This window comes from Quercus robur, chromosome 10, assembly GCF_932294415.1.
Source record: "Quercus robur chromosome 10, dhQueRobu3.1, whole genome shotgun sequence".
Taxonomy (NCBI): Eukaryota; Viridiplantae; Streptophyta; class Magnoliopsida; order Fagales; family Fagaceae; genus Quercus; species Quercus robur.
This window is the reverse complement of record NC_065543.1, coordinates 37,484,894-37,507,648: the sequence shown is the minus strand read 5'-3', so window position 1 is coordinate 37,507,648 and position 22,755 is coordinate 37,484,894. Positions and strand designations below refer to the sequence as shown.

The 22,755-nt window shown below is 34.4% G+C and overlaps 1 protein-coding gene and 1 pseudogene across 1 annotated transcript; both read right to left on the bottom strand.

Moving 5' to 3' along the window:
* Positions 1–1,979: 1,979 nt before the first annotated feature.
* On the bottom strand, positions 1,980–5,059 carry LOC126704114 (flavonol sulfotransferase-like). Its single transcript, XM_050403146.1, has 3 exons — positions 4,836–5,059; positions 4,391–4,644; positions 1,980–3,068 (listed from the first exon to the last, which is right to left on the bottom strand). Exons 1-3 carry the CDS (start codon positions 5,057–5,059, stop codon positions 2,002–2,004), a joined length of 1,545 nt encoding a protein of 514 aa, XP_050259103.1. The 3' UTR covers positions 1,980–2,001.
* Positions 5,060–11,273: 6,214 nt separating this feature from the next.
* On the bottom strand, positions 11,274–21,789 carry LOC126704113 (cytosolic sulfotransferase 17-like; annotated as a pseudogene).
* Positions 21,790–22,755: the final 966 nt, after the last annotated feature.

Below are 22,755 nucleotides of genomic sequence, written 5' to 3'. Positions count from 1 at the left end.
TAACCCTAATCACGAGAATCCCTTTTAGGAAAGGATCCCGCAAGATACATGTATTTATGAGGATCTTCCCTACAATAGAAGACCTTCTCCGCCAAGAAACGAATGTTAGCTCTTCGCTACTATAAAAGCCCCAAAGCCTTCACAAACCAAGGTACACATAATTTACCCCAGCTTTGACACTCTAGAGTTGTGAAAGTTTTCTAACTTAACATTCGGAGGGTATTTAGGTGGCACCACACCGGAACTCTCTGCAAGGTCTTCTTTGTTTTTGTTTTGCATATTCTGTCTAGAGCACATGAGGACCGTGTGGCTCACTGACGATTTTTGGCATCATCATTAGCAATCTAATTATAGAAAGCCGAGTTTATAATTGTACATTTCAAGCATTACCTTTTCAAGTTGTCACAAGTTCGTGCTTTTGGGACTCCATCCCCTTTTAATAAGAAAAAGTTAGATTTTAGTCCCTCCCAAAGTTTGATCCCATTCCCATTTGAATGCCATATATCATTTCCTTCAACTATAAAATAAAAAATGTAGATTGAATTGAGATCCCAAATTAGCAATTGTTAAGGCTTTAGACCCCAGTTGTGTCAGATTTAATCAAATATTAACAAAATAATTAATTAGATTAATTATACAACAGATCTAAATAATTATGCATTGAGATTCAACAGGACTACATGAAGTTCAATAGTTAAAAATCAACACATATATTTGTTATACAATTTATACCTAATAGAACGTTCAACACTACTAAAAAAAGTGTAAAATACATTTTTTTTTTAAATGATACTTTATGAAATTTAACAAAAATACGATACCATTTCACTGGCAGTACCAAATTGTGGAATGCAGATTCAAGATTCTATTCTTGTGTTAATCACCAGGCGAATGAATAGGAATAATTGTTATTCAATTCTAGCTTTCTTTATGTCGTGTAATACTTATTCCTATTACACTAAAATCACAATTATAGTGTACTAAACGTTCCCTAAATTTAGAAAAATTACCTTTTTCTAATCAACTCATTTTTCTTCTCAACCAAACAAAATAAATTTACATTTATTTTCTATCCTATCATTTTTTTCATCATATGTAATAAACACGCATGGTGAAAAGCTGAAAAGCTTGAAATCCTTTCTATATATCCTCCCAACATTTTCCATTTACTCACTTTTCTGTCTTCTCAACATAGAGCATGTAGAGTTTAATTTGGTACTTTTGAAATTAGATTACTAATTTGCTACACCCCAAATTATAAGATTTAAAAGGATTTCCAAAAACTAAGAAGACAATAATGAAGCTGTCGGTAAAATATAAACTCGGTCCCTATTCCTAGAGTCCAAATCTTTTGTCCCACTTTTCCTGCTCCATTCTATGCTCCACCAATAAAAATTTGTCACGTGTTCACCTAACTAATTAAATACTACCATTATTGACTTATTAATACTACCATTATTAATTAATGGTAGTAATTAATTAATTAGGTGAACATGTGACAAGTTTTTATTGGTGAAGTATAAAGTGGAGCAGGAAAAGTGGGACTGAAGATTTGGACTCCTATTCCTAACCGCCATAAATAAATAAAAAAAATAAAATAAAAAAAGGTCTGTTTAATAGGAGTGGTTAGATTTGAATCCAAAACACTTGATGCATATGTTTTGCGAGTGGTATTGTGCTCTTAGGTTTTATCGAGACCCAGGTGTGGGTAGTTTATCGTCACAGAAATTAAAATGAAAGAAGCACCATAAATATATATTAGATCTTTCGCTTATTTGAAAAAAACAAAATAGGGAGAAAAAACATAACAAATACTTCGAACAAAGGATCATAAAAAATAAAAAGTGCACACACACGTGAACAGGAATCACTCGTGGGTTTATTCCTGCACACTTTATTAACTACTAATTAACAAGAAGTAGTTCCTAGCTAGATGACAATGGAGCAGATGTTCCTACAAGAGTACAAACCGCCCATGCATCTACCAATTCAAACGTTAGATTAGGCATTAAATGTCAAGCCAGAACTTTTTAGTTTTTGCTCTGTTATCTGGTCAAGACGTGTAGCCATCGTTGGTGTAAGATAATTCTTCCAATCTCCAGTCTCACCTTTTCGGAAAAATAATCTTTTTTCAAACAAGTTTCCATGAAGATGTCCAGTTTTATTCACCTCTAGTTCGGACAAATTCTGAAAACTACACAGGTCTACAATCTTTTGGACCATTCCTTTTTCTTCTTCTTTCAAAGAGAACGGATAACCCATAAATTCAGCCATTTTCTTTACATAAAACAAGGCTTCTTTTTTTAAATCTTCAAATTTTAAAAATAATATCCTCTCAGGAGATTCTAAGCTTGCTTTCCAATACCCTAATACATGATCCCAATATGGTCCATAATAAGTTACCCCATCACAAAATAACTCAAATGCTTTCTCTAAGTCAATAACTTCGCTGGTTGAGGAATCCACACCCTTCAAACTTGCATTACGAGCAAATTGCCATAGAGATACAAATGTATCCTTAGGATCTCTACATATATAAATTATTTTGCACCCAGAATCTATTATAGATTTTGGCAAGGAAGTGTAGGGAACATGTGTACCTATAAGTGGAGTGTCTTGATTCCTGTGAAATGAATTGTGGGCAAGGGCACCCTCTAAGGAGAGTACACACTCATGTGGCATTGTTGTGAGCAAAGGGCTTGCAGAAATATCAAAAGAGGATCTTGTCATGATGGCAAAAGACAATGCCTTAAGCCATGTTGTGCCGGTTTTCGGAAAGCTGCTCAAAATAATGTCGTTGGTTTCTGGCTTGAAATGTTGTTGAGCTGACAAGAGCCCTTCCAAGTTGAAGAAATTGTGCCAAAATCCCTGATAATGGTAGAGTTCATCTGATTTCCATCCTTTTCTTTTTGGGAGGGTTGATATTATCTCGTTGTATAAGTTGAGAGTTTTTAGATCAGACCTATGGTCTTCTTTCTCATTACTTTTGGAAGAAGAGAACTCCATTGTCAGAATTTCTTGGAGGAAAACTATAACAAGGAAAATGCCATGCAAATCTTTCTTATAACCTGAGAGTAGATAGAAAATTTAGCAAAATGAAAAAGTGATACTGACCATCAAAAGCAATAATTTTTAATTGCGTAGCAATCCCACCCCAAAAAAATGGTTTTTTTTTTTTTTTTTACTGTAAAGATAGAAAAATGGTTAATTATTAAGTACTCTCAAAATATCATAAATACGTCAGTTCTTCTCTCACATAACTGTGAGTCTCACTAATTAAATTTATGGTAGATTTCACAATTCATGTGAAAGAAAGAATACACATTTATAGTACTCCAAAACCAAAAGTATTCAATAATTTTTTCAAAAAAAATATACACAGTAATAAGAAATCTATCATTAGCTATTAGTTTTTCTGTTAGGTTTGACTTCTTCTGGATTATGCTCTCTCACGTGGTAGGCTGGGAATTACCCAAATGTGAAAATTAGCAAATTACTCTACTTGGATTCTGCTCTCTCACGTGGTATGTTTGACTCATTATTTTGAAATGATGCTTTTTTTAAAGATAGCAATTTTAATAAATTGCGATATGGAATTGGATTTTTCTGTTAGGATTGACTTCTCTTGGATTATGCTCTCTCACGTGGTGGGCTGGGAATTACCCAAATGTGAAAATTAGCAAATTACTATACTTGGATTCTGCTCTCTCACGTGGTATGTTTGACTCATTATTTTGAAATGATGCTTTTTTAAAAAATAGCAATTTTAATAAATTGCGATATAGAATTGGATTTTATTTTTTTTATTTTTATAAAGCACAACATTTAGTACAAGTCACTTTTCCTTTTTCTTAGTCAAATACTAGTACGTGTGACGGCTTTTGCAGCTTATTATCACTTTTCGAAGTTTGATATTGGCTGAGCTATAAGCAAAAACATAAAAAAGTGGGACGATATATAAGCCCAAGTCTATGCATGTTTCAAGATCAACAAAACTATTGATTAATCATTCATGACAAGTTTGAAAATCGATTTACAACAATCACATAGATGTCAAGATTTTTCTCACAAAGATATAAGTGCATAAAGAACAGGCTAAGCTCGTAAATGCACAAAGCCATTAGTACGGAGATACAAGACTAAACATGCGTGTGACAATACACAATAATGCCAATCAAACTTTTTGGATTTTCTACTTTTTATGTGTTTTTGAACTTTGGACACAAAGCAAGTAAAGATTGATAAAAAAACAAACAAACATTCAAAGCTTTTAAACAACAAAAACTATAAGAACATGGTAGAATGAAAAACATAAGCAAACAACTAACAAAGTCACAACATATCAAAAGAATTAATGCATGGACATGTTATAATGTTTATGCATGAGTACCCTTCTTCACCCACATGGCACATGCATTTGGGGTGATATCTTTAAAGGATTGGGTACTTGAGTGACGGTTCTCAAACCTTAGGGTGAAGTTGGCCAAGCAAGAAGTGATGGTGTCTATCATCTTCATCACATCACCAACACTGGGATCTACTTCTCGCCCTTTTGATTGCTTGTGGTTCCCCTTGCCCTTTCCTTGTCCTCTTGGCCTTTGAGAACCCGCTTCCTTCAATGCTTGAAGCTTTTGGCAATTTGGCCTAGTGTGTCCTCGGATTCCACAATGATGGCAAAAGTGTTAAGTTTAAGGACCTCTTTGTGCCTTCAGAAGAGACTTCCCTTTTGCCTTGAGTATGACCACAAATGGATTTGGAGGCTTTGTCAAAACCTTTTGAATCACCACATTTGGTTTCTTTTCAACCTTCACATTCTCAACAAGTGGAATTGGTACCGATGTTCCTTGGCTTTAACAAACTTCATCTCCTTGGACACATTAGAACTTGAGCTACTTTCTTCGGTATATCCCAAGCCACTTCTATCAGAAGAGGGCTTTTGATAGGCAAACACCTCATCAAGTTTCTTTGAAGCAACATGCTCCACTTTGGCATTAGCTTGAATAACCTCAAGCTCAAGAAACTTTTTCCTAGAATAGGCATTCGTTAGCTCTTCATTCATCGCTTAACTTCACATTTTGTCTCTTTATACCTCATGAGTATGCACTTGTAATCCTATTCTGCTTTCTTCATTTTTCTAATGGTTGCCTTAGCCACTCTAGCATACTCTCTGGTCTTCTCAAGAAGGGAATTGTAGGATTATTGCAATCCCTTTGCTCCTTCATAGATGCATTCTTCATCTTCATCATCAAATTCCTCTCCAAACCCCATAGACTCCACTTTAGTGTGCTCTCCGAGCTCTTTCACTAGAGTGCTCAAATCTTCCGAAGAGTCCAGGGGTGCAATGGTCATAAATACGAAGTAGTTTCCTTCTCCATTACAACTTTCTTTTGAATCGGAGTTAGAGCTATCCGAGTCACTTAGGGTTGTAGCAAAGACTTTACCCTTTGCCTTCAAAAAAGTGGGGCATTCTTTCTTCACATGGCCATGCCCTTTGTACTCATAATAAGTGATTGCTTGAGATAGAGATGAGTCTTTGAATTCTTTCTTCTTGAAATATTTCTTGTCCTTCTTGAAATTTGAGAATTTACCTTTCTAAAAAGATTTCCCATCCTTCTTGAATTTAAGAACTTGCGAAAGTTCTTTGCAAGGTACACCACCTCTTTCTTAACCTCATCCTCATCCGAAGAATCTTGAACTTCAACTCTCTCATTGATCGTCTTAAGAGCAAGAGATTTTCTCTTCCTTTGTTGTATCTTTCACCTGCTTGGTGCCTTCATATGTAGTTTCCAAGATTTCCCATGCCTCCTTGGCAATTGTCACATGAGAGATCCTATGAAATTCATCAGGTGAGACACCATGAAATATAGCATTTAAAGCTTTACTATTAGCATTAGCCGCTACAAGGGCTGCCTTATCCCAAGTAGATTTGGCAGCCTCCAACCTAGTCCAACCATTCTCAACAGCATCCCAAACACTCTCATCAATAGAGTACAAAAATGCATGCATACGCACTTTCCAAAAGGCGTAATTACTCCCATCAAAGAAGAGAGATGCATTAAGGGATTGAGACCTATCCATCCTAGGGTTAAGGATCACACTTAGGATATAGAAATCTGACAAAGTGTACCCGCTCTGATACCAATTGAATGTTCACTTGGTGTGTAAAACACTAGTGAATGTTTAGATCCCCAATTTCAAAATTACCAACACAAGCTTATACTCAAACAATGTATGTGCGGAATGATAAGTACAAGCTATATCCAAACAAGCAAATAACTCTAAGCCATAATTTAATCACAACACAACAGTAATTAAAAGCAAATAGTAAGGGTTAGAGAGATGCAAACACAAGATAACACCGGCACGTGTTATCGAAGAGGAAACCAAAGAACTCGGCGAAAAACCTCCCCGCCGCCCTCCAAGCGGTAAAATGATCCATTAGAAAATTAGTTGGGATACATGAATAGCAATAGACCTTCCAAGCCTAATCTACCCGATGCACCTAAACCCTCCAAGCTTCTTGCTTCAACAAGGTTAAGCCTAACCTTGTCTTCTCTAGCTTACCGGATCCTGTAATAAGCCCATTGCATCAACCAAATGAATTAGTCCTCTCTGAATTGTTTCCCAAGCACCAAATAACCTTCTCACTGATATGAATATGGTGATGTAAGGATTTGGCTAAAGATCCTCTCAAGGGTATGACAATGGAGAGGGTGAGAGTAGAGGAATTTGAAAATCAAAGGTATAAGATTGTGGATGAATCAATCTTATTGTTCTCTAGGGTTTATCTCTCAAAATTCTCTCTAGAAGCTCTCTACATTTCGTGGGTATAAGGGTATTTATAGTAGGGTACGACAAGGAATGTGAAAAATCATTTTTCTGCAAAATAGGAGGCTTTGGCGAGTGACTCACAACTAGGATGAGTCGCAAGTTCCAATTGCCAACTAACATAATGGCCAAATTGTACTTTTTGTCCTGTAGTGATCCAGCTATCATGACCCTTCAACTTCTTGCATGCTCCACACGTGTGACACTTCTGGTGAGTCATCATTCATGAGTCAGTTGCAAGTTCCAGTTGCAAGAATGCTCTTGAATGCACATACTTGATCAATTCTTCACACTCTCTCACACACAACCCTTACATAATTCCCACCTAAATGCTGAGCTTCTAATTGCTGAATTACAAGCAAATTTGGCACAGAATAAAGCTAACACATGGTTGAATAAATTCAACCTTACAACATTTACATACAGAGAAAAATATATATTCATAAAATAATAGCTAAATTACAAATTACACTCTCTAACATAATTCAAATTCAACTTAATCTTGTAACTCTAATTTTGTACAATTTCAGTCTTCTAACTTGTAGCTTTATTCAATTTAGTTCTTCTGTTTAAAGGGGGAGATTGTTAGGACATTTAGGGGCTGTTTGGATTTGTTGTTTTCATTGCTCATAACTCTGTTTCCATCACCTATAACTCAAAAATGGTGGGACCCACAGCTGAGAAATCTGTTTGGTTTTTGTTTCTAGTTTTTGTTTCCATCAATCAATTCTCTGATTTTTGAGTGATGAGTTATGAAAACTGAAAACATATTTTTGTTTCCAATGGCATTTTCGTAATTAAACACACACAGAGGGACCCACTGTTAAAGCAACAGCCGCAACTTTCGACCTTCTTTTTTTTTTTTTGTTCAATGAGTTTTCCTTTCACACTGGTCTTCTTCATCTTCTTCTTTTCTTTTCCCTTTCACACTAGTCTTCTTCTTTTTTTTCTTTTCCCTTTCACGCTTGGCCTGGTCTGGTCTTCTTCATCTTTTTTTTTTTTTCTTCTTTTTTTTCCTTTTCACATTGGGTTTTTGGGTTTGGTTGCATTTTATTTTTTCCATTCCTTTTCACTGGGTTTCTAGGTTCTCTTTTTTCTTTTCTTTTTTCTTTTTTTTTTCCTTCCTTTTCACCTTTCTCATCTCAGACCCATAAAAAAATAAATAAAAATCAACGATTGGGGCAATGAATTGGTCGTTGTGGGTTTGTGAATTTTCTAGGTGCTTCAAGGATGCTAATAAATTTTTTGGGTTTGTGCTTCAAGCTCAAAACCGAAGTGGTTGTTATGGGTATTTGGGGTTGAAGGAAAAAAAAAAAAAAAAAAAGGAATGCCTGGTTTTGAGAGATCGTCACAGGTCCGATCTTTCTTACTTTTCTTTTCTTTTTTTCTTCCTTTTCGCCTTTCTCATCTCAGACCCATAAAAATAAAAAATCAAGGATTGGGGCAACGAATTGGTTGTTGTGGGTTTGTGAATTTTCTGGGTTTGTGCTTCAAGCTCAAAACCGAAGTGGTTGTTGCGGGTATTGGGGGTTGAAGGGAAAAAAAAAAAGGAATGCCTAGGTTGAAGTCTCTGGTTTTGGGAGAGTATTGGGGGCTGAAGGGAAAAGGAATTGAATAGTGAGTGATATGAAATGATGAAATGGTGTGAGGCGGGTAGGCTAACAAGAATGTCTGACATGGTGCTCAGGTATGGTCCCACAAAAAGTAGGAAAAAATTGAGTGATGAGGAGTTGAAAACATGTGCCAAACGGGTGGGTATAGGAAATTGGGGTATTTTAAGTGATGAGTAATGAGTGACGAAAATTGAGTGAGGAGTGAGGAGTGATGAAAAAAAAAAAAAAAAAAAAACCAAACAGGGCCTTAGGTTTTTAGCCAATTCCATGGCAAGTTTGGATGTAATTTTGAATTTCAATTTTACAATGTAATTAATGTAATGTTGTGAGTATAATTTTGTAATCAGTTGAAGATGGTTGAAGTTGAAAGTTGGAATTGAAATCTAAAGGAATTTGCAAGAGCAAACTTGGAGAGTCAGGTGAAGTATCGGGAGAATTCACAAAAATAGTTGAAGAAACAATTTTGCCCCACTTTCAAGTGAAAATGCGCGAACCTTGGCAATTCAATTACGAACTTATCTACAATACTAGACCTCAACTTCTCTTTATAAGCACCATTTTTCATGAATTTTCTAAACCTATTCCCCATATTAAAAAGGTAGAGAAAGTCCTAAAACCCTGGTGCAAATTAAAATCCATTCCATCTCTCTAAATTCTCCCTCTCAAATTGCTAAATTCTATGAGTGGAGATTCATACCATCATGCACATTTAAATACTCAAAGTTCTTGTTGTTGATTGGTGTTGGAGAATCATCGGAGCAATAATCCCATAATTGCCAATGAGACTTGGTCATTGCAATTGGAGGCTCGATTGTGGATCCAAAGACTATTAAGAAGAAATGATTCGAGGAATTGATTGTTAGAAGGAGCTGGAGGCTCGAGTACATAGTCATTCCTTAGCTTAAAGGGTATTGTAAGTGATATGTACCACAACTATTCTTGATTAGTAGATAATTTGCTGCAAGAGGATTTAGAGAGTCTTTTTTCTGCCTACTTATCGAGTTTTTCTCTTCGTACACACTTCAGTATTCTTGTGAGAGCTTGTTTTGTTTAGTGATTTGGATTGTTTTTATGTTTATCTATCCACGCTTATGTCAATTGGTTAATAATAACTTGAACTATTACCTTCTCAAAAAAACCAAAAAAAAAAAAACTTGAACTACTAGGGATAATGTCTCTAAATAGCTTAAAATTTGTTGGAGTATGTGTGTTTCAAACTCTTTAACCATGCTTGTGTCCCACATTGGTTAGAGATGTGTTCTCATGTAGGTTTATAAACCTTTGCACCACTTAAGTGTTAGCTTGAAAGTTAATGGGCTAAGAGTTGGAGTTGGGCTTGGGTTGGACTTAAGTTAGTCTCTATCTCTCTTGGGCCTCATTCTTTTTCCCTTTCTTTTGTTTTTCAGCCCATTTTGGTTCTTGCCGTTGGGCATTAAATAAGCAGCCCGTTGGGGCATTTAATGTGCAGCCCGTTGGCTTGCACAGTGACCGTTACATGCAGCCCTTCAGCCCTCACATTAGTTAGTATATTAAACCCTATATTCCCCTCTTTAGCTCTTCAGTTTTTTAGCTACAGCAGCCACCTCTTCTCTTTGTTTTTGCTCTATTTTTTTGCTCATCTCCACTAAAATTTCAACTTCAATTTTTAGTTTTAAGGAAAGGCAAATTAAGGTTGTTCCTAGTTCTTCTTGCTTGAGTGTGTGATCAACTTGAAGAAATTACTATAATCTAATCTTGGGGGGTTGTTCGGCCAAAAGAGCCACTCACACCGAGTTCTACTCCGGGTGGCATGAATCAACCTTTAAGAACAACGCATTTTGCGTGATTCTATAGTTTGTGAGATTTTTCTAACTCTATCTATTTATTTTTGTCATTGCTAATTTTTTAGGGTTTGTATTGTTGAATCAAAACTTGTTTATTTAGCCATATTTTCCAACAAAATTGACTAAGCCATAAAAGTTGGTTCTAAATCAGTTTCTTTCAGTCACTATTTTGTTTCTAGAAAGCAAACATGGCACAACTATATAATTTTATTTCCAGAAAGCAGATATTGGCAACTCTATAAATTGTTATTTCTAGAAAGCAATCCATAGACAGAAGCGCAATTGTTAAATTTGGACTAGCTATCTTAAGAGAATTTTATACAATGTACCGTTTTTAGAGTAACTTGTTTATAAATGTACGAATTTCAATATTGCCAAAGAAGTGAAGAACTCAAACAGGACAATATGTTTAGTGTCCAATCCAGTAAAAGTAGAGAGATTGACCTTCCTTGGCTGTTGCAAGGTGGCTTACAATAGAACTGTCTTTAGTGTGTATATAAACGGTGAGATGAAATATAAACTTGGTCTCCTTTTCCTAACCACATACAGCAGGCTTCTTCACATGCTTCTGAGGGATTATGTAAATTAACGTAGAGGCCCAGGAAATTGATATGCATGTTAGCTTATATTTTGGCCCAGCTCGCATGATGGAATACAAATCCTCTATATTACATTTTGTTTTCATTTATTTTTCAATAATTATAACTAACTGTGTGTTATTTTTACTTTTTTTTTAAAATAATTGAAGTTCATAATGAAAATAAAAAATTAAACAGATGTCATCCCACAATCTGTGGAACACAAAATACAGCCTAGAGGATTTGTATAATGTATATATGCATATGTTTTGCTAGTAGTATTGTGCTTTCAATTTATCAATTCCTTTTACAATTGGAATTGCCACCATATATCCAATAGATATTTCTTTTATTTGAAAAATGAAGGCGAAATTAGTCAATTACATGCATTAATGTCATGTATTTTCAATAAACAAAAAAGGGAAAACAAGTAACAACACTGAGGTTCAAATAAATATACAATTTCGATCAATAGTGGGCAGAACATCATATTTCGAACAGGGAATTGAAAAAATAAATAAGAGGAAGCTCGCACGAGTGTGCAGTACCCACACTTACAACCATCTACTAGCAGGTAACAGTTTTTCTTAGTTCAACAAAACTCTATGCGTACTAAAACACAATTGGTTCCAATTTGCCACGACAAGATCGGGATTAATCGAATTTCTCGTTACAATTCATGCATCAGATGAGACATTAAATGTCAAGCCAGAACTTCTAAACTTGTGTTCAGTTATCTCGTCAAGACGTGCAACCATCATAGGTTTAAGACAATTTTTCCAATCTCCAATCTCACCTTTCCTAAAAAATGCATTTTTTTCTATCAAGTAAGGTCGACCATGGAGCCACCCACTTTTATTGACCTCCAATTTGGACAAATTCTCAAAGCTACATAGATCAACAATATTTTCAATCATTCCTTAAGTTTCTTCCTCTAAAGAGAATGGATAACCCATAAATTTGGCCATTTCTTTTACATAAAACACAGGCTCATTCTTTAAATTTTCATATTTCAAAAATAGTATCCTTTCAGGAAATTCTAAGCTTGCTCTCCAATACCCTAATACATGATCACAATATGGTCCAAAAACAGAAATTCCTTCACAAAACAACTTAAATGCCTCCTCAAAGTCAAGATTTTCTCTGGCCGAGAGTTCCACACCCTTAGGACTTGCCTTGCAACAAAAGTGCCATAAAGATACAAAAGCATCCTTGGGTTCTCTACATATATAAATAATTTTACACCCATAATCTAGAGCAAGTTGAGTTCATGCATAGCATGGTACACAGGGGGACCAACAAGGCTACCCCCACTGCAATCAAATTTAGATCTCGTCTCAAATTTAGCATTATTCTAATTACATCATTACATGGGGACCATCACTAGTTGTGGCACAATTTGTTTCTGTAAACTTTTTCATAATCTGATTATTTTAGAAGAGACGCTTTTGTAAGGAGTGCGAAAAATTTAGATAATCGATTCTCAGCCTATAATATATATATATATATATATATATATTGCTTGGTTTGCTTGCAAGTGTCCTTTTGAATTAGACTAATTAGTCAGAGTGACTGAAGAAACCATTTGGGTTCGGTGAGGTTCTTTTTTATTGAGGGAAACAAAGTAGTAACAAACACGGTCTATTTCAATTTGGTGCTGTGATGAACCTAATGAACAAACACAGTCTTCATTAGATAAAATATGATGAGGCTAATGAAGCTACTGAATTTGGGGGATTATGTTGTGAGCATTTAATGGTGATGAATCTACCATAAAATGTATAAGCATGAAATATGGAGTGAAATTGGAAAAATTATATTTTACCATCCTAAATTATACTATTGATATTCTGCATCTCACCGTCATTTAGGCTGTTAATTTGGATGAAATAGCATGGCACTACGTGAAAAAATTCAATTGCCTATCTTCTCAAAAATAACGAATGCAAATTGGATTGAGATTTGAGATTTGAGATTTGAGATCCCAAATAAGCAATATCCCAAGAACAGTGACGATATTAATCAAAGGTTAGTCCACTTATCTAACAAATCCAGCCAGGTTGTGAGTGCATCTTCATTCCAGAGGCATGGACCTCTTTTCTCCAAAATTTGTAGAATAACCCTAACATTTTGCTGGAACATACTCTTTGTTGGTTTGGCAAATTTTTTACTCGCTCTCCCGACTTGGAGTCAGTATAATTTAACCCGAAGTTTCAGTATTTTTTTTTCCAGTTCCCTCCATCGGTGCCACCCCAACGACATAATCAATCCTCATATTATTAGGAGTAAGATTGTCTATTATGACATCTCTTCATTCCCACAAAAGTAAGTGTTTGTTCTTCTCAAAAAAAGTAAGTGTTTGTTTGTTTAGATCCCTTAAAACAGATTAGTTTAACCTAATGAATTAGCCAAATAGTTACTTAAGCTAATTATGATATCTAGGTTTAAATAGTGAAAAACCATATCATAAAAATAGCGAAAAAATAAATAACACACAAATATGATCACCCAAGTAAACCAATGAAACGAATTGTTTTAAGGTAAAAATCTAGGGATGACTTGACATAGCTATCTTTAAGGTAAACAAATCTACTAACAGAGAACTGAAGTTTTTACAAAAGATTTAAACCTAAATTTATTACTACCTTCAGTAGTAACTTATTGACACGACCATATACAAGCTCCGAATTCACAGACTCTTCTCTCTTAGATTTGCAGCACACAAGCTCCCACGCTTATGACTTTGAGATCTCACTCAAAGGTTTCAGATCACCACTTGTTGATCTTGCAGCAACTACATTCCACCAACACTTGATTATAGATCTTATTCTAGTAGACACTTGTAGAGTTAGAGGGTATAAAACCTCTCAAATCTCACAGGAATAACTCACAAGTCTTCCAGGAGTCTTTAAAACGTAGTTAGGGTTTTTCTTTTGTACTTAGGGTTTTTCTTTTGTACTTAGGAATGTTAGACTGAAACCCTAAACATTTTCATGAGCTTGGGCCTGATTTAAAATCTACAGAAATTATTTTTCTATGATTTTCAATTGGTCGAGCCTGACCTTCAATCAATCGAGCTTCACTAAAAATTAATTCTTTCTCCTGCAGCATGTTTTTGTTTTTGGTTTGCCAACATATACAAATTAGGACTCTAAACATTTAATCTTAAATCTTTAAAACCTAACGGTAAGAGTTTTGTGCATCCGGTCCATCTGCGACAAATTATTGGGACCAAATAATCAAATGACAGCCATTTTATGTTGTTTCTTTCCTAGGTTTTAGCTTGCCTCTTACTTGAGAATCTTTCTGTTGGGTTAAAATGAATTGACCCCTTGCAAATTAATTAATTACCCAAGTTAATTAATTAGTCAAATTACATGCAATAGCATGGTAGCACAAACAAATTACTAATTATACTAAATGCAACGAAAAATAAATTTGACACGGTGATTTGTTTACGAATGGGGAAAACCTCCGAAGCAAAACCCCACCGGGTGAATTTAAGATCACCACTCCCGTGAATCCACTATTATCAATCACAAGCGATTACAAGTATAAAGAATCTTACCAAACCCTTTGGCCTATCCCGAAATACCAACTTACAATTAAACCCTTACTCCAATACCCAATTGGACTTGTATTGTAGTGGCAATCTCTCCGTTCAATGCACGAATCCCAGTACGTGACTAACTCCACCAACTTGAAGAAAATTATGGGTTGCAAAGTTCTTCAGTTCATCAACAATGAAGATCAAGAAGCTCCTTGGTCACAAAATCCTTGGCGTAAAGACACAGTAGCTTCTACAGAGAGAATAATGAACTAGGCCATTTTTTGAATTCGGTCGCCCAAGCTCTTGTGACAGCCTTTTAAATAATCCTTATATATGTTTAGGGTTGTAAGAAAAGAAACCCTATACAAATACATAGGAATATGCATGTAATCAGATCTGAAAAGTCTGATTTCGTAATTCTCGACAGATACAACTTGTGTCGAGCTTCTGTCAAGTTTCAACATTAAATCTTGATAGAAAGGATTTTGTTGAGACTTCTGTCGAGCTTTAATGAATAGCACTTTATTCACTTCTTTTTCGGTCAGACTTGCATGACTTTAATACTTAACTTGAACACTTGTTTCTTAAAGTACTAAACTCATTCTAAATTTACCCAATTACACGTAAAGTGCATTTTGTTAAAGAATTAGCTAATTACCTAAATATGTCCCTGACACTTTCGTTTCAATATTGCATCTAGTGGAGTTCTATAACTTTAATAATTCTACTATGGAGATGCTTAGTTGAGTGCGATCAAATCTTTAAGATCAGTCAACTTTGCAATATTCTAGAAAGAATAAATTAAAGTCCAGTAATAAACTGACAAAAGCTTGCAATGTGATGCGAAATTATTAAGTTTTGGTGGAGGATAGCTGTTCATAACTTCATATAAAATGCTATGATATTATAAATTATAATGTCTGTAGGGCAGACTGGCAGTGGTGAGTTAGAAATTTCGGTTAATTGTACTTTGTCCCTCTAAACCATTGGGTCAAGTTCATTTCCTCATTAAACTATAAAACTAAGTAATGTCCCTAAACTAAAATAAACAAATTTGAAATACAAATTGTCCCCTACCATTACTAAAATTCACTTAAATACCAGCTTTATAGACACTCAAATACCAACTTTGTCAACTAGGATGCAATAAAGGAAATTAAAATAAAAAATGCTTTAGGCAACTGGTGTAAAGCTAACTAATACTGATGCATCTCAAGCTAATGCAGCTGTGATCAATACGACATGTAGCCTTTAAGTAAAACCCAAAGCTGTGTTTAGTTTAAGAGAAATCAGTCAGTGACAGATTTTGTAAGTGTAAAGCCATGTGTATTGTATGTATTGGTTCATTAAAATGTCTGTTAATATAGGTAGGGATTGAAACTCTTTATTATCATACCAAGACATCAATTGATTTTTAATATAGGCAGGGATTGAACTTTAGATCACTTATTCAACCATCAGAAATTTTACCAGTTGAGCTAACTAGAACCCACATAGAAAGTTTCAATCAATAACGTCCACTCCTTATAATAGCTTTTTATCATCAGATCAAGACACCAACCGGTTTTTGCTAGAGTTTGTTAGCTTATTTTGGTTGTATAAATATATAGCCTAAAGTCTCTTTGTAATCTTATTATAGTTTTAATACATTTCCCATTATTATATTGGAATCTCTTACTTTTCTCTCTAGAATTGCTTTTCCTTTCATGGTACCAAGGTCTTCTTCAATGACTTCCTCTGCAAAATTCAACTTCTTCTACTACAATCTCTAACACAAGCACCAATGCTACTAGCCATGGAGTTAATCCTTCACTCTTTCTCTTTTCTAACATGACGAGCATGATGAAACTGAAATTGGATTACAACAATTACTTATTTTAGAGGCACCAGATCGAAGTTATCTTGGAAGTCTATTCTATGGTCAACTTCATTAAAGATACCACTGGATCTCCAAATCCTAATTTCCTGAAACATAGTTCAGAAAATTACACCACTAACGCTAATCCAAAATTTATCTATTAGAGGAATCGTGAACAAGCTTTGTTCACATTCATCAATTCAACTCTCTTCCAATCTCCGGTCTCACCTTCTCAGAAAAATGCATTTTTTTTTTTCAATCAAGCGTGTCCATGAAGGTGTCCACTTTTATTCACCTGCAAATCATACAAATTCTGAAAACTACACAGTTCTACGAACTTTGGACCATTCCTTTGTCTTTTTCCTCAAAAGAGAAAGGGTAATCCATAAATTCAGCCATTTTCCATAAATTCAACCATTTTCTTTACATAGAGAAAAGGTTTTTTTTTTTTTTTTAAATCTTCATATTTTAAAAATAATACCCTCTCAAGAGATTCTAAGCTTGCTTTCCAATACCCTAATACATAATTCCAAAACGATCCCTGTTGGGTTAAGATAGATTGACCTCAATTAATTAATTCAATTATCAAAATTGATTAATTAGGTCAAATTACATGCAAATCGTGGAGACACCAACAAATCACCAAATAACTAAAATGCAACGGAAAATAAATTGACACGGTGATTTGTTAACAAATGGGGAAAACCTCTCGCAAGGTAAAAACTCCACCAGGTGAATTTAAGGTTACCACCCCTAAGAATCTACTAATCAATGATCAAGCGGTTACAAGTATGAGGAATCTTACCACTACCCTGGCATATCCCAATATATCAACCTACAGTTAAACCTTCACTTTAATACCTAATTGAAGTAGCCTTATTTCCTTTGTTGGACAAATCTCCAATCTGTGACTAACTCTTTTGCACGGATCCCAGTACGTGACTAACTCCATAGCAACCCTTTGATTGTTATAGTTGATTTGCAACAGTTTCACAAAGAAACACCAATAAGTTCTTCAATGTCGGTGCTAGAGACTTTGTTTGATTATAGAACCCAATGGCATACAAGAAACGCAACAATATCTCTTTCTTTTGTTGGAGGAGGCTAGGGTTTCAAAAGGAAAACCTTATGAAGCTTTCTAGGGTTTGGGTTTTCTTTCTCCACCTCCTTATTTAAATAGGAGCTTAATGGACCTTTTAAATAGGCTCTCCTATTCCAATTAGGTTTACACAAACCTTGACTTTCCTAGTCCTATAAGAATTATACAAACCCATAAACAAATAGTTTTTAGGAATCAAAATATTGCATGCTATATCAGAAATCCCGTAAACTCGATAAATCGAGAGGTATCAAGACAGGTATTGAGCTTTAATAAATCTCGATAGATCAACAGATATCGAGGAGGTATCAGGACCTGCATTTTCAACTTTTCTGGACCAGTTCTTGAATAATCTCCATGTCTTTAATGTAACCACTTGTAATGATCGTCTAAAACCTACATAGATTTATCCAAATATAAGTAAATTGTGTTTTGTCATAAGATATGTTAATTACATAAAAATATGAACCTAACAGTCCCTAATAAGACACTCCATTACAAAAGAACTCAAATGCCTTCTCAAAGTCAGTATCGTCGCTAGTTGAGGAATCCATACCCTTAAAACTTGCATTACGAAGAAAGTGCCATAGAGATACAAACGTATCCTTAGGAGCTCTACATATATAAATTATTTTGCACCTAGAATCTATTATAGATTTTGGCAAGGAAGGGTAGGGAACATGTGTACGGTGTACCTATAAGTAGGGTGTTTTGATTCTGGTGAAATGAATTGTGGGCTAGACCGGTTCAATATACCTATAAATCAATGTTATACTAGTTTAATATTTTTTAATTGAATGTGAATTTTAAGAAATTCACTATTAGATTATATTATCTCTTCTTATATCATCTGTACTTGAAAAAATTTAAGGTGGTCAAAAATTAATAGACATGTCATCAATCAATTGTTTAAATTCAAGTTTTCGTAGTTCAAAATAATGCATAAAAGATAACTTTAAGATTTGAATCATAAATAACATCCAATTAACATGTAAATTGGAGTGCATGTTAAGAATATAGAGAATGTGTAATCCAAAAGTGAATTTTTTTTTTAAAATTAATTTGATAAAAAAGTTATTAGGTGGTGTAACTTTGCCTAGAGCTTGTGTTACACCACCTAATAACTTTTTTATCAGATTATTTTTTTTAAAAGTTATCAGATGCATTATCGCTCATATTTCACTAAACAAAAAAGAGGGGGACAAAAAACAACATTGACATTAGATAATGATAATTGAAGGTACATAGTGCTTTATCATATCATAATTATTGGACATTATAGGTGAGGGGGAACTCAAAAAAACACATGAGGAGGGAGTACTCATGTGGTGTGTAGCAGCCACACCTTATTTACTAGAAAATAGAATGTTCTTATGAGGGAAAAAAATACCTAATATTTGTTTTCTTGTCTAAAATTACAATATGAATAGTAAAACGCTTTGTGCACATAGGCCATGAAACGAGTGTAAACTCATATACACTCATTCAAACTAGAACCTCTTAATTTTTGCTTCGTTATTTGGTCAAGACATGATGCCATTATAAGTGTAAGATAATTCTTCCAATCTCTAACCTCACCTTTCCTGGAAAAAAGAATTATTTTGAATTACAACAGGAGGAAGACAAAGCCTTCCATTTTTATTCACCTCCAAATTGCTCAAACTCTCAAACTAGCTAGGTCTACAATCTTTTGGACCATGCTCTTAACTTCTTCATCTAAGGAGAAAGAGTAACCCATAAATTCAGCCATTTTCTTTACATAAAATAGGGTGTTAATCTTCAATTCTTCATATTTCAAAAATAGTACTTTTTCAGGAGAATTCATACTTACTTTCCAATACCCTAATAAATGATCCCAATATGGTCCAAAAGGAGAGACTCCTTCACAAAACAACTCAAATGCATCCTCAAAGCAAAATTGCTCTTCGCCACATTGTTCCTTTCAACAAGAAACCATGACCTTAGGACTCATCTTGCAAATAGTGCCACAGAGATACAAATGCATCCTTTGGATCTCTACATATATAAATAATTTTATAACTAGAATCTCTTATAGATAATGTCACATTTGCATAAATGGCAACGTTTTATTGGTTAGAACGATTGGAAAAACCATTTCAACAATCCTCCTGGTGAACCTAATAATTTCTCAATGTGGTGGGTTTAGCCATTTAGAAAGCAACCCAATGTAAAAATTACTAAATTTGGAATGGAGGGACTACAAGAGTAAAGAGACTACCCCATTAAAATCGAATCCAGATCTCATTTCATCACTCAGTTACTTTGGCGTGTCTACTGACTCTGGTTCCTTACACTGGCAGCTCTACATGCAAGACAAGGTGGTCACAGGACCACCCTGACTTGGAAAAAAAAGCATATATACAATTGCCAAAAAAAAAAAAATTATATGTTAAACTAACCTATTGTGACCACCCTTATAAAAATGTTGAACACCCTGACTTGAAAATTACAAAAAGTTGGGTTCAATAAAAATAAGAATAATACTACATTCACAACATTTTCACAATAATTTTGCAACAAATCATATGTGGTAAGTTGTTACTGATTCTAATTTGGGTTCAATACTGATATTATTTTTTTACCCACCAATAACAGCTTTTTGCATAAGATTTAGGTTGCATTTGGGATCAGATTATAAAAACAGATTTTTACTATTTAGCTTATTTTTGCTACTATTCATGGGTCTCATTACACTCTTTGGTACTATTCATGTGTCTCACTGTACTATTTCAGCCAGTTTTTACTTTTATCTACAATATTTTCAGTTAAAAGTTTTCAGTTTCAACTAAATAAGTTGTTCCCAAACAGACCCTTATTATAAAAATATTGTGGACGTAGTATTACTCCAAAATTAATTCTACCCTCCAAACATAATCCTTAATCTCTTTTATTAAATTAAAAAAAAAATTAAATAACAACAATAAATATTAGCCCAAATAACAACAAACATAAACCAAACAAAAACAAGATAAGACCAAAGAACAACAAGTGATCTAATTATTCAACCAAAAGCCTACTATAAAACAAAAAAATAAAAATCGTTAAACATTCAAATTTGTAGTTCGTTTAACCTATATAATAATAATAATAATAATCTCTAATTTCATTTTTCCCTAAAAAATGGTAACAAGAAAAATATTGTGGTTATCAGTTTTCTTTGATGGTGATGGCAATTATATTCTTTTTGGCTTTGAAGTCACAACAATTTTACTCTCCTTAGTAACTCGACTCACAATTGTAATAAATATTTAAGTTATCACTTTATTAAATTTTGTATAATTTAAATTTCTTAGTGATCACCCCAAAAAAAAAATTCTTAAACTACTACTAGTTCCTTACAAACTAATCAAATCCCAGCCATTTTCTTTTACCCCTTTTCGCCACTTAGCTTGCCTTTTCTCTCACTCACGAATCTTTGGTCTCTGCATTGTGTGTGGTGGATTTTTTAACTCTAATAGATATACTCCTTCACAAAAGAACTCAAACCCCTATTCCAAATCAAGATCTTCCATGATTGAAGGTTCTGTGTATTTGTGGCTGACCTTGCGAGAATAAAGCTATAGAGAAACAAATACTTTATACTGGATTTTGGTAAAGAGGGAATATTTGTAGTCACAAAGTGGATTGTCTAGATTAAAATTTGGAGGGCTAAGTGAGAGAATTTCTACTTTCAAGATCTCGTCATTATCCTTAAGCCATGTTGTGCCAGATTATTGGTAATCTACCCCAGTGAAGAAAGTGCCATAAATATACAAATTCATCCTTAAGATCTCTACATATATAAATAATTTTACACCTAGAATCTATTATAGAGGGAACATGCGCATCTACAAGTGGGGTATCTAGATTCCGGTGTAATGAGTAGTTATGGACTAGATTACTCTCCAAGAAGAGTACGCAATCAGGTGGCATTGTTGTGCATAAAGAATTTGTAGAATCATCAAAACTGGATCATGTTACGATGGTAAAAAACAGGATAAAATGATGTTGTTGGGTTTAGGCTTAAAATGTTGGTAACAAACAGAGCGTTGATGTACCATTGATAAAAGACGATGGAGCGAGCATTAATACTTAACAGCAGGGAGCATATAGATATGCGTGGGATATATATATATATATATATAGTAGCCATTATCTTTCTACTGCTTTCCAAGGTCTTTAAGGAGTTTGAAGACACACCAAAACGGGATCGTGCCATAATAGTAAAACATAGGGCCTTAAGCCAAGTAAGTGGGCTCTTATATCAAACCTATAGCCTTCTTTCTGATTACTTTTTGGACCAAAGTTTATTTTGGAAGGACAGGATTCCATTGGTAGAAGTACTGTAAAAAGCAAAATTAGCTTGAAAGATATTGGAGATGGTATGGCTGGAATTGGATGGGTTTTTGGATGGCTAGTTGAGATCATCATATGGTGCATTTAAGGCCTCACTAATCACTTCACTGGACAAGTGGACTCAAGAGTGGAGACCTCTCATTCTTGGGAATTTAGCTGTCGTTTCATAAATACGCACATGTTCAGCTACCGACATGAAGAACAACTACGGATCACCAAAGGAAAAGGCAAAAAGAAAACAGAGAGAGAGAGAGAGAGCACTAGTCATTGTCGAGCTTTAAGTCATTTCAGAAATAAAACCATGAATCGTGAGACACATTTACAAATTACAAGTCATAGAATTTTTATTTTTATTTTTGGGTAGAAATTCGACTTTCATTGAACTATCTAGAGAAAATAGAGGTTTTTCTCAACCTCTCAAGGTACAAGCCCATATTTTCATAAAATAAATGCATGCAAATGTCCACAAGAACTATAAAAAATAATAAGGTTTTGACAAAGTGTCAATTATTTCCTAGCTAAGGCATCCCTGCACTTGTTAGTTTTATGGTAGCTAGTAGTGATTCATCTTTATTTGAGAAATTTGACTAATAAGAATCCTGCAATCCATACTAAAAAAGGAATTATGTAAATTACAATTGTACTCACTAGAAATCCAATCAAGAACAACTTTAACATCAATTTCAGTCTCCACAACCAAAATTTAAGAGAAATGCATAAGGGTAGCCCATCCCTTAAAGCCTATAATTTCGCATCCACACTAGAAGATATCCCAATATTATGGGTGAAGCCTTTAACCCAAAGTTAATTCGAATCACGAATTAAGCCCCCAGTACTAGCTCTTCCAGGATTACCCAACAATGAGCCATCCAAATTGAGTTTAAACCACTTGCCACCAGGCTTATTCCATCTAGCATTAATCACCAAACTAGATTTTTGTTCCTTCCAGCACAGAACAAGAACTTGCTAGCTGCATGAAATTAAGGATTAGGAATATTTTCATTTTAAACCCTAAAGTTTAAGGGTAGTCCAAGTTAAACCCTATAATTT